General features: G+C 35.2%; 1 protein-coding gene and 1 long non-coding RNA gene across 10 annotated transcripts in view; one reads left to right on the top strand and one right to left on the bottom strand.

Annotated features, from left to right (window-relative positions):
* The window catches only part of LOC106167019 (uncharacterized), a 104,519-nt gene that overhangs the window by 72,117 nt on the left and 16,033 nt on the right, over nt 1-16,369 (bottom strand). The window contains exon 1 of one of the 9 annotated variants that reach the window (XM_087003884.1): nt 12,370-12,396. The exons of 5 other annotated variants lie outside the window; for them this stretch is intronic. In XM_087003884.1, coding sequence (XP_086860010.1) covers nt 12,370-12,381 — 12 coding nt within the window. In that variant the 5' untranslated portion in view covers nt 12,382-12,396. Of the gene's footprint in view, nt 1-1,089; nt 1,903-6,377; nt 6,543-9,697; nt 9,749-12,369; nt 12,397-16,369 lie in introns of those variants that run through there. 3 more of the 9 variants (XM_087003883.1, XM_087003885.1, XM_087003882.1) reach the window with 3 other exon arrangements.
* Nucleotides 1,881-14,654, top strand: LOC147763504 (uncharacterized). Its single transcript, XR_015332777.1, has 3 exons — nt 1,881-2,358; nt 11,017-11,114; nt 11,934-14,654. It is a non-coding gene; the product is annotated as an uncharacterized LOC147763504 (long non-coding RNA).

Raw genomic sequence — 16,369 nt, 5'->3', positions numbered from 1 at the left:
TTCACATAAACACAAAGGTGATTGGCAATATATACAGTCCATGGATTAGAAATAGGTGCTAAACAGTACATATCCAATCAATCTGTCACTTGTGATAACACAACAGGTTTTAGCTTATCATCCTTATTTTCTTAGGGGTTTATGCATTCTCTTACCTTCTTTCATTCCACAACCGCCCCTACTTTATCTATTTTTCCTAATGAAACAGCAACTAAACCTGAACCCTTACCTTTGTACAAAAAGATGTCTGTGGGACATATATCAGTGCATTGCTAAATTCACCCTAGCTTAGTATGGCCCTCTCTCTGATACTTTATTGCTTTGCCTTTTGGTCATTTGGTAAGAGGGTGTGCTATTACGTTCCAGGGGGAGCATAAGTCAGTCTATCCTACACTAAGATTGCTCCAGACAGAGCAATAATTGCATCTAAAAATATTTCATTATTAAATGAAATTCTGTGTTATCACCCATATTAGTCCATACAATTAAAATAAAACAAAATTTCAACAACTACACGCTCCATTATTCATTTGGCATCTTCCAATACTTCATCAAGAACTTAGCAGTCCAGATGTTTCAGATCAAGCCGAGGTTGTCTGACTATCAAGTATTTTGACTGCTGTGCTACTGATAGGTTTTTGAAGACCCCAAGGGAAAATAGAACTTTCAACAGTTGTCTTACAAGGTTGGTTCAACACCTTATTAGTTTGTGCCCAATGAGTGACATTTCAGCCACCACACACTGTGATATTCGCTGACACCCTACAGCACCTGTTTGTTTGTCTACCACATTTGGAAGTCAAATATTTCCTAAACATGCACCCTATGACTAACAAATATTTAAGTTTATGAATTTCAGCTTCTGGATCTGTTCATTCGTAAAAACATATACATGTAAATCTTTCTATGTATAATCTTATTTATCCCATTTTTCATAATTGTCAACAATCATTCTCGCCAGACTTGTTTTGCTGGATGAAAGAATTTAGATTTAGGATTTATATAATGGTATAAATGAGTGAATGAATCTCATTACGACATCATTTTTTTAAAAAACTGTTTCTGTTAACCTGTTCTCTACAATCCTACCTTGTCCCTGGAGTTATTGTTGTGGAGATTTCTGGAGGACCTCCGCCTAGAATGCCTTCTACTGCTCATGTCACTGTGTTCAATCATAGTGTACAAAAGAATTCTTCTCAAACAACTAAAACAGGTGGTTATAGCATTCACACTTGCTATGACCAGCACTGGTTTACCAAACAAGCCAGTGTTAGTGAATTACTAAGATATTTTACTATCTTTATCACTGGCACCTGATTTCAACACACAGTATACATATAGAACTTGGTGCTCCCACAGCACAGTATCCAGTCCATCGAGCCAAACATTGCAGTATCTCACTAATGCAGTAGATAATTGGCACAATAGAAGCTCTTTTGTCTAGTTTACCACTTTAAACCCATGTGTCCAAACATATCCTGTGTATCTCTTTTCTCTGGTTTCCTCCCTGGTACCCACCACAAAGCAGATCAGGACCAGGTCTATGAGGGACTGTGGTTCAGTATTAAGTGGTTGTGGAGTTAATCAAGAAGATGTCTTTGGAGACCAGAACATATGGTTGTCTGTCTCTAGTTGTCGCTCCCCTTTTCCTTAATTCATATCATGCAATTCTCCAGATATCCTCAATAAATTAAAGTGGCTGCAAGAAAATCTCAGTCACTGCACTCGATACCAAAGCTGTACTGAGAGACCTCTGTGTGTCCTCACACTTGACTCACTCAATGGTCCCCTATCCTCTCCTCTTACCTGGGCTGCAGTAATTAACCTGTTATGTCTGTTATGTAATATGTCTCTTTTCCCCAGGTAGCAGAACCAATAACTGGCCAACCTAAACCATTTAAAGTGTCAGCAGGATATGATTTTATCCCATTAGCTTAATTTGTATCTATGAAAGACCTCAAAAATATTACTCAGATTGTGGGCAAGTTATCTAAAGATGACTGCAGTCACAGATTCTGGTTTGTATCAATGAATGGTCTTCTTGGCAGGTAAATAGCAATCTAAGTGGACAACAAAGATACAGAGCTATTGAAAACGAAGGACCAGATAGACCACACAAATAGTGTAATTATGAGGGGTGATGGAGATATCAGGAAGACAGCTTTCTGCCACTTCAGCTGAATCAAGATAATATACATACAGATGAGATAGAAAATGACTGTCAAATAACCCAAACAGATAAAAGGATTCCAGACAATATTGTGCATAATGATAGCATGGAAACCGATAACAGACAAGGGAGTTCACAACTGCCCATCAACTTAATAACAAACAAGCAATATCTCCAGTGATAATGAGGTACTGTATAGCATTTATACATGTAGCAAATATTGGGAGGAAGAGCTTGTGTTAAAATGCAATTAATTCCAAATATTAGGAGAAATTGGCATTCTTAAAATAGTATGCTGATTGCTATCTTAATTTCATTTTATGTACATTTTGTAAATCAACTAAAAAATATGTATTTTCATTTTTTTTATAATAACTGTGTGTAAAAGACAGATACATGAATTTCTATGTGAAATCACTCAGCAATATCTACTGAATACTAAAAACAATTTCCCTGATGATATTCTGTTTTTGATAAGTTTATACTGGTAGATAACCTGGAATTGTAAAACAAACTTTTAAACTTGTCCCCAAACCCCTCTTTTTGTATCAGACATACACAAATCAGACAAACAATGTTGTTATGCATCATCATAATTTACCTCAATACTGGATGTCCCCTTCCATCTAAAATGACACAGTCCTTTCCTCACTTCAAAACCATGTACATATAACACAGTAGAACACTTATCTGAATATGAACAGGTTGTGCATGTTTCTTCAAACAACTTACGAGTAAAACTTTCACACAGTTAAATGAGTTGTCATGAAAGTTGTTAAATAAAAGCTGACAGCAGTAACAATTTAACACAGAGTCAAACCAATCCATGCAATGAAAATAAAAGTGAAATTGCACTATAATTCAATTGCAACTCATTCATAAATTAGGAGCTGGTCAATTAACACCGTTTACAGCATCCTCCATCTGTTCATTTTCTAAATACTAAACTTAAAATGCAGATATTACAATAGATGACTGCAATAAAGCTGTCACAATTATGCATTATATCTTGTTGTAGTATACATGTACATAACACAAAGGACTATAAAAATCAAATGCACTATTATTTCATTAAATAAAGATTTAAAAGGTACTCTCCATTGTGTAACTGTCAATATTGACTTCTAGACTGGTAGCTAATATTACTTGTTATAAAACAATATATCTTTTCAGTGATCATAAAAAAAAAGTAAAACATTTCATATGTCAGAACTGGAATCATTTTGAAGAACCAAATGCTAATATAAACAAATCAATGAACCTACAGGAAAATCTTCACAGCAACATACTCCAAGGTTAAACTATATTACTGTGCTAAGATACAGCTACCATTTGAAAATAAGTCAGTTATCATTTTTCAGTCACTTTATGTACTTAATGAATCTGTATTAACTTACCTAATATATTCACAATATTAAGCACTTTCTCATCTCATGAAAACTTGTGACTTTAAGTGTGAGCCAAATTAATAATTTTCCAATTATTCCAGAATCTTGAATATTCCAGGACATACAGAGTACAGGTAAAAGACTCAATAGAACGAAATTTTGGAATTTTTTTTCTGTTAAAGATTTCTATCAGTCTAATGATGCAGAATATACCTCAAAAAATCAATCCCTGCAGTCTGGCCAGCTCACCTACAGCATCTTTCTTTCAACCATCACTAGTGGGTCACCAGAGACCAAACTGGCAGCCACTTTTTAAGGCCTATATTTATGACTTTTCTTCACATCTCAGGGCATAAATGATCCATTTTCTCATCAAGGCGTACCAACAGACAACATACTCCTCATCCTTCTGTCAATAATGTGTATAGCGCCTCACCGCAACTCTAACACCAAAGCAGTGCGAGACTATTAAAATATGAAAATGCTTCATGGTTTATGTGAGATAGATGTAAAGCAAGGTAGGATGAAAGCACCGCCCATTATGGGTTTGACAAAATCAAAGGAAAGCATAATAGAAATTTCATGCCACATACCAAAATGCATTGTTAATTAATTTACATGCTCAGTGATGTATTTTACTGCTAGTAAGATGAGGCGCCAAGCTGCCTTTACATCTTATTTCAATCTTATTTAATGCCAACAGAATATCAAGTTCTCTTTCATATTTCAGTAATCTAGTGTTTTTTTCTCAGTGATATAAAGACAATAAATTAGTCATGCAAACATCAGATTTAAAAGAGATGAAAATTACTTTCAAATATGTTTGATGCTCATCCACAAACAACTTCAAAAGACTCCAAGACTCGTAATATAAAGAGAAATGTAGGATATATTTTTCCATAATAGACTTATTACACCCCCAATTATTCATTTTCTACATTTCTAAGATAGCACTCTGACAATGTACTTATAAAGATTATTTATTGCCTCAACTTCAAAGATATGGTGGTGTATTTAAGATTCTTGTGTTGGGTTAATATCTAAATTACTGAAGAATTGTTTTCCCATTACATTGAATATACAATGATAAAGACTTTTGGACTACCTGGAACCCTGAAATAATTGATGTGGGAGTGCCTTTTGTTATGCCACCTACACCAGTGCCAAATTTTCTAATTCAAGATAGAATTAAATGTGAGAACAAGTACATTTTTTATTGTTCCTGGGTCTTAAAATGTTTTAATATGGAAGAAATTAATTAGAACATTGCCAAAAACATATCCTGCCAATCCTAAAGAAAAAATACCCATAACTCTAATTAACTTCTGCACTTGGGATAAAAATAGAGACAACAAAAGGAAAAAACTACAACACAAGACTTGTGTCCCAAAGCTTGGGGCTAGGATCCTCATTAGTAATTGTGCAATTCTACCAGACTAAATAAAGTCTGCCCCTTCCCCCTCTAGAGTGGCCACATCTCAACTCTAGATGCCATTTGCCTCCAGCTTAAACTGCAGTAATACAGACCTTTTGAAATCAATCAATTTATTTCTTCCTAATACCCATGTTAAGATTGAAGTGCTAAGAACTTGATCTAGCCTAAATACACAGCTGACCGCCTCTAGGCACAACACAATTTGTTGATAATAATGCAAATGGATTGCCTGTTACCAAACTCCACAAAATATTTAGTTGATTTTCTACTGGACCCATTATGGGGGTTTTGTGCCAGTGCTGTTTTCTGTTAAAACACATTCACAGAAGGGAAGAATTGGGCGCTATTTTCACACCTCTCGCTGGAGACACTGCTGTGAATTTGATCTGGTCTCAAACCCGAGGAACAATATCCTCCGTAGACACAGTACAATAATTATGTCACCTAAAGGTGGCAGAGTGTTGTTCTTTTTTGTCTTGTTGACGCCAAGGGGTTGAGACCTCTCTGCTCCAGGACCATCACCATTGGGGACAGTCTGTGATTCAAACCCAGGGAAAAAGTCTCAAACACACACAAAAATCCCATTCTAAATAAATAAATCTCAGTCACACCCCTGTAACACAGACCGTGACTTGTTAAATGATGGGACCAACAGATTTAATTTCAACCTGTTTGATATCTCAATACAAACTGATGTCAGAAACTTCCTGTCTCAGCCCCAGGTAGACAATTCTTTTATGTCTTCTCTGATTTCACGCTGACTAAAACATCAAAGCAACAGTCTTTCCATCCGAGTTACTGATACATATTTGTTAGAGGTCTCAAGGTAATGATTGAAGGTGTTATAATTGACAGACTACTATGGTACCTGTTGTATACCCCATATCACAGCAGTGGACCTTACACACAGAAACACTGGTAAGATTGTTGCACTGCCATTCATATCCTCTCTTTTTTCATGTAACAGTTTTATATTTCCAGTTTAAAATCAATGACGGCTAAATTTAGATAAAAACACACCTTTATTTCCATGTCATTATTTTTTCACATTGACACTTGGCCAAAAGATTCATAGTGAATCAAAGGGAGTTTGTGATCTTTCTCCTTCATAATTAAAGGTTGTTTGTAATTTTTCTTCTTTTCACAATAAAATGGAGTTTGTAATCTTTTTCTTTTTCACATTTTTATCGTTCTTCTTTTTTACCCCCCACCTCTCTCTCTCTCTCTCTCTCTCTCTCTCTCTCTCTCTCTCTCTCTCTCTCTCTCTGTATGTTTGCCTGCCTCTCTCACCTTCTAAACTGACTGCATGTCTGCCAGTCAGTCTGTCCATCTAGTCCTTATTACATGTATGTACAATATTTCTAAAATCAACTGATATTCTTACCTTAAAGAAATAGATGCATTTCCTGTCTTGTCAGCAATTTGGTTTTGGAAAAAGAAAGCCCAGTACATTTCCATGCATGTATCTATGTATTCAAAAGATCTTGAGTACTTCAGCTAACTCAATGTGGCAAAAACTGATGGAGTAAGTGCCTCCCCATTCTGTGAACACCTCATCATGGACCAATCACGGTTGTCCATACAACAAGAGTAAATACCCCTTTTGATTACCCCCACTCTAAATGGCTACACATAAAAATCCATCCATTTTTATACAGTTCCCATACATTGCTCCCAGAACAAAAGTATCATATAATAATAATACAATCTATCCCCATAAACACTTGTAAATACAAACTGTTTGCCTTCTGAAACCAAACGGTATTGAGAGCAGTGCGACACCTTTGGTAAGAGCTTCAAGCCCTTTTAGACAATTTCATTATATAGCAGCATTATCGCCAAATGCTCACTCAGTCATTTACTTAGCAGGTAATGACTTGATGGAGTGCATTAAAGAATACGCTATAAAAGAGTAGCCTGGCATAGATATATAATTACTTTTGCTTTTGTGGTTAAATTTTAGGTGCATCCTATCGCTGCAGTTTTTCCTTGACTGGAAAATTGAATGCTAAAAGCTAATGGATGACAAGTTAACTGTTATCAGTATTCTTCTGCTGCATTTAGCAAGAAGAACTGGCCTGAATCAATGGGTTGTTGTACATGTCAGCTATACATGTTGACCGTCTGACCATTTTCTTCACGTCACTTGCCTTATTATGAAACTTCCTATCCTAATGACAATTTGTAAACTTGACTTCTGAATTATACCTTTAATGGACATGGACTTCTCTTAAAGAAAATTTTCATTGGATAACATGGCTGAAATTTAAAACTTCTCTGCTCTTTGTAAGCTGAGAGTTATATAGGCTGCAGCTGTACCAAATGATGTAAGTTCTATCTCTCAGGAACTTCACTCTTATCTAATATAATATAATATAATGATAAAATTGATAAAATCAAATGCTTGGAGAGTCCTATTTACATGAAACAAAAAAACTGTTTATATATATATTTAATTCTATTTAACTGCAACACTTCCTATTTTGTATCACTCATAGCATTCCATAACCACACAGCTTTCTTGTGATGCACCTTTCAGATAAAAAATTAATGTTAAACAAACGACAGACTGACCTTGAAAAAACTTTTGTAAACAGCATAACAGAACAGTACAGTATATCAATATTCCTACCTGATTCAAACACAAATGTTTTTGTTTCTTCCTGACCAATTCTTTCTCAAATCCTCACTCACGGTCAGTGGTGATTCTCCACTAAACAAACAAGCGATGTCCAGTTTGACAATTTTCTTATGTCTGGTGTACAGTTTTCTGAGCATTGATAGAACATGCATGCATACTTTTGAATAATAATCTCATTAGAAAACATGCACTGGTGCTCGATTGCTCAGATGGGATCAAGAGTCTGAATTTTCATTGGATTCAAATAATCTCTCCAGGCGCTGACGATCAACCAATCGAACAGTAAGTCATTTAAATGACTGTATTTCCTGGCTTCTGCAGAACTGCATTATCATCATGCATTGCCTAATAAAATGGCAGTTTCCTGTTAAATACCAATTAACACATTACAAGAGAAGGATTGTAATTGTAATGGATTGTTACTTCTATCCAATCCAGAAAATGTTATAAAATTTCCCTTGAGTTTGCATCTTGTTCTACTAGTAGCACAGTGTATATAAAGCCCAAATCAATCTAATTGCTAATGTTTCTGTTCACCTCAGGTTCTTCCTCAACTCAGCATTTTCAGCTTAAAATAATCTGTTTGTCAATACATTGAAGATTGGGGGATAAGCACCTTACCGGCTCAGACAATGGAGAAGTATTCTGGTAACTGCTCCTACCAGTAGATTTACCTACCAAATTAATATGAAGAAGATAAGAAACAAAAATGGCTTTCCTTAATACTTTTTCTTTGTCATTATTGTTATCATTACTCGGTTACACAATAAAAATATATATTTCCAAAACTGGATCTCTCAAATCCACCTACTTCATAGCTTACCAGCCCTGACACTGCTCTATGGCACTGAGCATTTTATATCCCCCAAGCTCAGTTTGGTTAATTGCATGGAAAATTACTTGACACCTTTCACACAGAGAATTCCAGACCTAATCGATTGTTAATCAACTGCCAGATCAACTTTTTAATAATGACAATTAACATGCTGGTCCTAGGGTTTACAATTTTACATTACTAATCCATAGGCTCTTTAGTGAAACAACTGTATTGCAGCTACCCCACCCCCACCCCAACCCCCATACCCCATCTACACATCAATGCTACAGGATAAGCAGTGTGCACAAGAGATATTTCTTTCAATAAATTCATTAAAAATACTTCAGTTATCTTCATATCATATTTGGTTTCTGAAACAGGGAAGTCAATAGCCATTACAAATACAATATATTTATATTTAATGACATGTCCCTGGGGGTACAATTTTTTCTTAGTTGAATTTTTTTTATCTCAGTGAATACCTACAACAAACTCACCCCACCAGCAACCAGAACCAGAATTTTCTGTCAAAATGAAATACAGTATCATATGAAGTCTCTTTTTTGTAAGTAAATTACCTCACACAGAGTCACAATATCAACTGTTTATGAAAACATGCTGTAAAATCATTGATAAACAGACCTTGATGCAGCTTTGTCCCCTAACTCACAAAACGACAAACAAGTTTCTCCCGAGGCAAAAGGCACCTGGAGCTGCTACAATGGCTGGTAGAATTACTTATTTGTCAAACAAAGACAAAATTGTTGTTGGCTTTTTACTGAATTTAACCAGAATTTGCACTTTTATTATTGAAATGTGGCTGACCACTTTTCATGAACAATGCCATTACTTCATAACCATTAAAGGACAATTTGGAACGTTGTTGGCACTTAACCCAAAGACTTGTCAACATCATTTAGTCCAGAAACCTTTTCAGTTGATGCATCCCAGTGGAAATGAAATCATTCTATCCATACTTCTGTAGCACATAAACAAGAAACATTTTAACTATATTCTTAAATCAAAAGTGCATATAAGGATAGCACATACACACACAAACACACACACACACACAGCAACGCATTTTTCATAAATGAATTAAAACTTTAGCTTAGAATTAATCAAACTGTTTACATTTGATGACTTAAAGCTGCTTAAAAATATATTATGGAATCAGGTTGTCCCTTTGCATTCTGGACAATTTCTGGTTTAAGATAATTCTGTTGTAAATGCAACCTTATACTACCTCCTCAGCACTGGTCGATTCAGTCATGGTCTTCATACTGTATCACTTCTGAAAAGCCATCTCTTACCGCTGACACTTAAAAATAACATCCTTCAGAATAAAGCATGCTAAGTCAACATTATGGATTTGCAAATGTCATCTTCATCAAGGAGGAAGCTCAACCCTTTCAGTGGTTTATTACATCAGTCCCTCTTTCCAAGACCCCAGAAGGTCAATGCAGGTAGGGTTAATGGCACATGATTGCCTGAGCAAATTAATCTCTGTCTTTAACTGTTACAAAGTTAGATAATCAGTTGGTTACATAGTGGACAGAGGACCACTGTTCTGAACTTAGGAAATCTTCTTGATGAGTATATTAAACCTAGAGTAGAGGTCAGTTTATATATATATATATATATATATATATATATATATATATATATATATATATATATATATATATATATAACCAATAAATTATCAATTGTTTTCTTTTAAAATGCTTTTCTCTGTCTGTCCATCTAGCTAGACATTCTATCCATTTATCATTTTGAGCTTCTGATGCTTTAAACATCATCCAATGATTTTTTTCCATTTTCTCACCACCTTACTTCCACACTCAATCCAGATAAAAAATTTTCAGGTACCAAGCTAGTCGGACCTGTATGTAAGTGTTGTCAGATATTTCTCACCTGCCTAAATTCCCCACCTGCTGGGCTATAGGTATGAAGACATGGGGAGAAGGGGCCCTTCAAGTCCATTGAATAGACATTAAGGGGAAAGAACTTTCAAGACAAATTTGTGGTATATGCAGTATAGAAAAAAAGAAACTGCTTGACATATCTCTAAATTTAGCCATACAGTTCAATAACTTTGCTGATAAAGGTAGTCTATACATAAGTTTTGTATTTTCCCCCTAGCTGATAATGATTCACACTAAAAGGCAGAAATCTTAGAGGGCAAAAATGTGCTTTTCAAATAGGGCATCCTGATTATAAATTTGTATATTGTAACGAGAGAGAAAATGATTTTGTTTTCCTTTCTTTTCTATTTTTTTTTTTTTTTTTTTTTTTGCAAAAAATGAAACAGATATTGCATCTTATTTTGCACAAAAAGGTTTCAAATGGTCTTTTTCTAACATATTTATATACATTTTACATTATTAATATATCAAAAACAACAAAAAATGAGGGAGGAAACAAAAAAATTATCTCAAGGAAATCTTCAGGACCAACTTGTAATCATATATCATGATTGCAAGCAAAGCACCAGCATACCATCGCTGCATGCAGATAGCGCACAGCGTTCATGTCAGGAAAATGGCTCTGATCCTTCTTCAGGAAGTGGCCACTGCATGCTTTCCCCCTATGTCCTACTGAGCTGAACAACATAAGGCAGCCTGACACAAACCCATGAACAATGATGGCCCCAGGTTCAGGTGAGGTGACCAGAGAAGAATTACCAGAAGAACTCAGTTTTAATCTCCTATTTCAACATTTCAGTTAAGAAGGACAATGCAATTTTTGTGTTTGTTAATAACATGGTCTTCAAACTATTCCCCCTAGGGAAAGGAAATATTAAGCTCAAAAGTCTTCTGAGGTAAACTTCCTTACCTGACTGAGCTGGGTCTAGAAATGAGATTATTATTATTTCAATCAATCTGAAAATGTTCCTACATATTTTTTTTTCCACAAAGCATTTGCTAAATATGCTGATACATGTGCCACCTAATCCTAAAATATAATCTTGAAGACACTACCCTAGATTTTACAGGTAGGAGTTAACTTTATCAATACAAAGATCAACCACCTCTGGGTGGGGTAGTATTTCTCCTGTCTGATATATCTACACATAAGTGATAACTCTTCTAAATTTGTTCTGGGAGGAAGACAGATGTCTGACAATGTCTGCTTATCCTGAAATTCCCTTAACTTACTTTTTTTTACTTAATTTCACAACTCAGTAAAACTGTATAGGTTTCTCTTTGTAGAGCCAGACAGTACATAATTCCCAAAGCTAAACTGCCTTAACTTTGTGTAAACAATGCATTATGACAGCTTTGTTAAAAATTACATGCAATTTTGGTATATTCTTTATGAATTTGCAATACAAATTGAAAGCAACTCAATTCTTTATTAGCAAACTTAACTTGTATGGGAAAAAAGCACTTACAATAACCCTTTTAGATCTAACATTACCTACCTTAGACTAGCTAATAACCCAACTGACTAGTTTTCTTCTTTTATGGTTACAACAGGGACCTTTTCTGCCACTTAGTGAACATGCACCACCTGAGGCACACTGTCACACCTGGCTGACGAGAAAGCCACCACTGAAGCAAAGTTCTGGAGCTCAACCATGAAATCCAATCCTGATTAGCAGTTTTTCTCCTTTGTCAAATAATCCTCTCCTCAGTTCGAGTTTCTCTGATAACCACAACTTCAACTCACTTCTGAGGACTGATAAGTATCTATGACTCTACTGGGTGTTCTACACTAATACAGCAACCAAAAATTGAAGAGCAACACAAGATGATGAATCAATAAAATATAATCAGTTGAGAGGGAGACTGAAACAAAGTTGAATTAATTTTTTATTGTCAGAAATACATCTGATGGCCTATCAGAAGGCAAAGAAAAACTGAAGCATTCAACTAGAACTGCAGCAAACATACTTAAAAGGCTTGTTCTCACCATTTTTTGCATCCGTGAAAGCTTTCAAAACTACTACAGTTCCTTGCCACTGCACATGGGTATTCTGTTAAGGAGCACTTCCATCCTGCCAGCAGCATCCACTTCAAAACTCTGCAGCACCCTTGCATGAGAACATATCAGTGAAATGGGAACCTCTCAAAAGCTGGTATCAACTGCCAAATCAAGTCTAAAGCATCTCCAGGGGTTTCTTTTTTATCAGAAGAAAAATACATCAGAAAAAGCATCTCAAACTCCCTCAGCTGCCAATGAGGTCTGACAGTGATGTAAGGAAAGATGACAGGTCCAGTGGGGCACTACCTCTGGTCACCAGTTCTCTGACCGGTAGCTATGGCTAATTGGCCATGGACACAGTGGCTATTGGACAGGCAAGCAGGCATGAAAGAGGCCTGGGTTTGCCAATCACACCCCAGGCTTCCCAAACTCCTTCAACTTGGAGGAACTCAACCAAACAGAACCTTGAAATGGCAAAACTGCTGGAACAAAAGTATTGCTGAATCTGGTCCACTGGTTTGTAGATCCTACCCTTTGATGAATGAGAACCACACAAAAAGTGCACACCTATGGAACCTTCCGAGATGAATGCTGCTAAACACCAACAAATTTCCATCTCAGCTGGTGTATTTTCAAGCAAACAGATAGAATTACCAAATAAGTAGCAAAAGGCATTGTGGGCCAAATTACCGAACAATACACTGGGTTAGATTGACAGGTATTGTTCATAAAAAGAGTGATTGACACCTGACGTTAATGGTGAATTAATGGCATTCGCAGGTTCCTGTTCCTATCAAATCAATATAATATTGAAATATTTATTGTTATTCTACGCACAAATAAAACATCAACCCATTTCTATGTAACTGTATAAACAACAGAAATGGTATAAAATAACACTAATGGTGTTTTTTCTCATTTGATAGTTATTTGGGGAATACAGATACACCAGGTAATATTTGCAATATTGATTCTGTTAAAAAATGGTCATTATGTGTTTGTTGAAACACTAACAATTGATGATAGCAAGGGTAGCTCATTCAGGTAGCTGCTATAAAGATCAAAGCATTTACATAACACTCACAAGCAACAAAACACAATAAAATACTGGATGATAATTTTAAATGAGAAAAGATGTAAGTTACAAAAAGTTTCTTATAAAATGCAATTTTGTAGAAGTAAAAAAGTATTTTAAGGAATTTTTGTTATCATGCCATATTATTTTTCCTAACAGGAGAAACCTTGTCACATTTAATTCTGTGGTAGGAAGCCATCTTGTATCATAGAAAGCACATCATTGCAGAAATGGTGGTCTTCTCCTCTTTATAAACTTTGTAAGCAGAAACCTGAGCTATAATCACACTCATTAAATGTAATCTAATCTATTTTGCCCCACAATTTGCTGTTCTAGAATTCTAATTGAATTTTCATTTGACAGAAGAGAATTCATTCTCAGCAAACAATTCTAGGCCTTGCAGTATTCCAAATTAATGATACTCTCATAGAATGAGAGTATGATGTTTATTGAACAGAATTACTGTAAATTGAATTTGATTAAAGTGCAGGATAGCAATTTGAGTTTAAAACAGATACAGATGAATTCTGAATATTCTGAACTATATATATATGTGTGTTTTGAAGTATATAGAATTTTAACATGAAAAATACAATAATTTTCTCTGGAGTCTTTTAGTCTCAAACTCAAAATATCCTACAGATATACATGTAAAAGACTGCAATGAGGATATTTTATACTGAACCTTTTATATATTTGTTTATTTTTATTCAGTTTTAAATTTTGATAGAAATCCTTGTACATCACGCTTTATCAGCATTCTTACAATAAGCCTTTGTTATCAAGGAGACATTATTTGGAAAAAAAAAAGGTTTTATGTTGTAATTCTGGTCACAGAATGAAGAATGTTGTTTGATTTCTCTGGTCATTACTTTCTACATGCACATGTCTATCTTATGCAATTCAAATCAATTTGATATGAATTCTAATCTTTAGACCATTTTAATCTTTAACTAAAATGAGACTCATCCAATGTTCACTGTCAAGTTGTATCACCCTACATATCTGAACATTGATATGTCAGTAAATTACAGCTTAGAAATAATGCCTTCATAACTTGGAATAGCAGATCTATAGATCATGTGTTCTAAAAGCAATATTGTGTGTGTGTCAATTCTTGAGTAATGAACAATATTGCCTGGGGGTTTGGTAATATATGGGGCCTTGGTACATGTAATAAAACGATAAGAACTGACTACATCTCTGAGTGTCAATGTCTTTGCTGCACTTTAAACATTTAACATTAATAGTTTGACATTCAGTGATGCAACTGACTTATCCCATTACATAGCATTATGTCTTCTTATTTCAAGGATTTATTCTAGGGAGCCATATATCTGCGCTTTAGGCAAAATGTCTCTATTTTACAATATTTCAGGTTTAAGTATTTGACCTGATAAGTACCAGCCTCATTAAACTCATCATTTTCATTAATGGACTAATTGAGATAAACTCCCTTCTGCAATTATCTGATCACTGCGCAATATGAATAGAGTTAATCTTCTGGAATGATGAATAAAATAAAAAATGTATTGCTCTATGGGAAGAAAACAAACATATGAGCAACAGAATCAATACAGACTTAACAACTTTTTCCACTCCAGATTTAAATTAGTTTCTCGTAAAACAATCCAAACGACTTCATCAATAATGACAAACCAAAAGTTTGAAAGCAACTGCACTTTGTTACTTGTTTTTTCCACACATTGTTAATAAATGATAAGGTCATGTTCACATCAGTTTTAACAATAAACATTTCAGTACTAAAAACAAGAAGTAGACACCTGATTGAAATCCCATCTTTCTATGAAGTCCCTTCACCCTGTCCACAGCTTATGCTGACTTCTTAATTCTGAATTCTGAGAACTAGGCTGCTTTTAAATCTAGATCCCTAGAGTGTAAGAGTCCATTCAGAACAGGAGATCTGAGGATCTACTGATCAACGAATCAAATATGGCAGACCCTACATGAAAAAAGAGCCAACTGAATGGTTTCCCTGCCTCCACATGCACCGTCCTTGCAGGGGTGTAGCAATTAAACCTCAGAGCCGTGATTTAATCTGTTTAATGGCACATGTGGAGGTGGGGAGACCATCAGCGAAATATTCGGCTCTTCTTTCATGTAGGGTCTGCCATATTTGACCCATGGATCAGAAGATCCTTGGATTTTCTGTTCTGAATGGCCTCTTAGTCTTGCCAAAAAATCATTTGTTTGTTCAGGATGCTGTCTTGAGTTTTGGTAACTTACAAAAATCTTTTGTCAATCCAATAAAGTTATTTTCATCCTTTCAACTAAGCTTTCCCTCTTCGGTTAAGGCTGAAAGTCCACATTCAAATTTAAAGAGAAAAATCCATAAAGTATTTTTACTTTCTGAAGGCCCAAAATAAATCCATCCTTGAAAGGAAGTGAATGGTGAATGATCTCCTCCATCTTCCCACGACAAATGGAAATATTAGATTCCATTACTTGCAACTCCTTTAAGGACATTTCCTAGTCCAAAAGAAATATGAAAAGCCCTGCCTAACTGCTAATCAATTAAATTAAAAGCACAATGAGAGGATCTTGACAAAAGACAATGTGCTGCGGTGTGCTATGATATGACTATGTCAACCTTGCTTCACTCTAGCATATAGAGTTCCGACAAAATGCTGAAGATACTTTACTTAGCCTGAAGAAAATTGAAAATGTTTGATCTGTTCATGCCATAAAGCAAAATTAGATGTTCTAACCTAGCCCCATCTGAAGTTTTTCTCAGCATGACCCCTATGACCTTGAAAAGTAAGTTGAGGTGAAAAACTTGTCCATGAGCCCCTTGAGATGTTTTTCAAGTTCAAAATTACAAAAAAATTATTCTAATTGAAATCACCATCTGTTTGATTGTTTAGAAAAATGGGAATAAAGACATACTTATGA

Source organism: Lingula anatina, chromosome 2, assembly GCF_051362555.1.
Source record: "Lingula anatina isolate TDL-2025a chromosome 2, LinAna3.0, whole genome shotgun sequence".
NCBI classification, from domain to species: domain Eukaryota; kingdom Metazoa; phylum Brachiopoda; class Lingulata; order Lingulida; family Lingulidae; genus Lingula; species Lingula anatina.
Note: the sequence above shows the minus strand (reverse complement) of the source record. Positions and strands in the feature narration are given on the sequence as shown.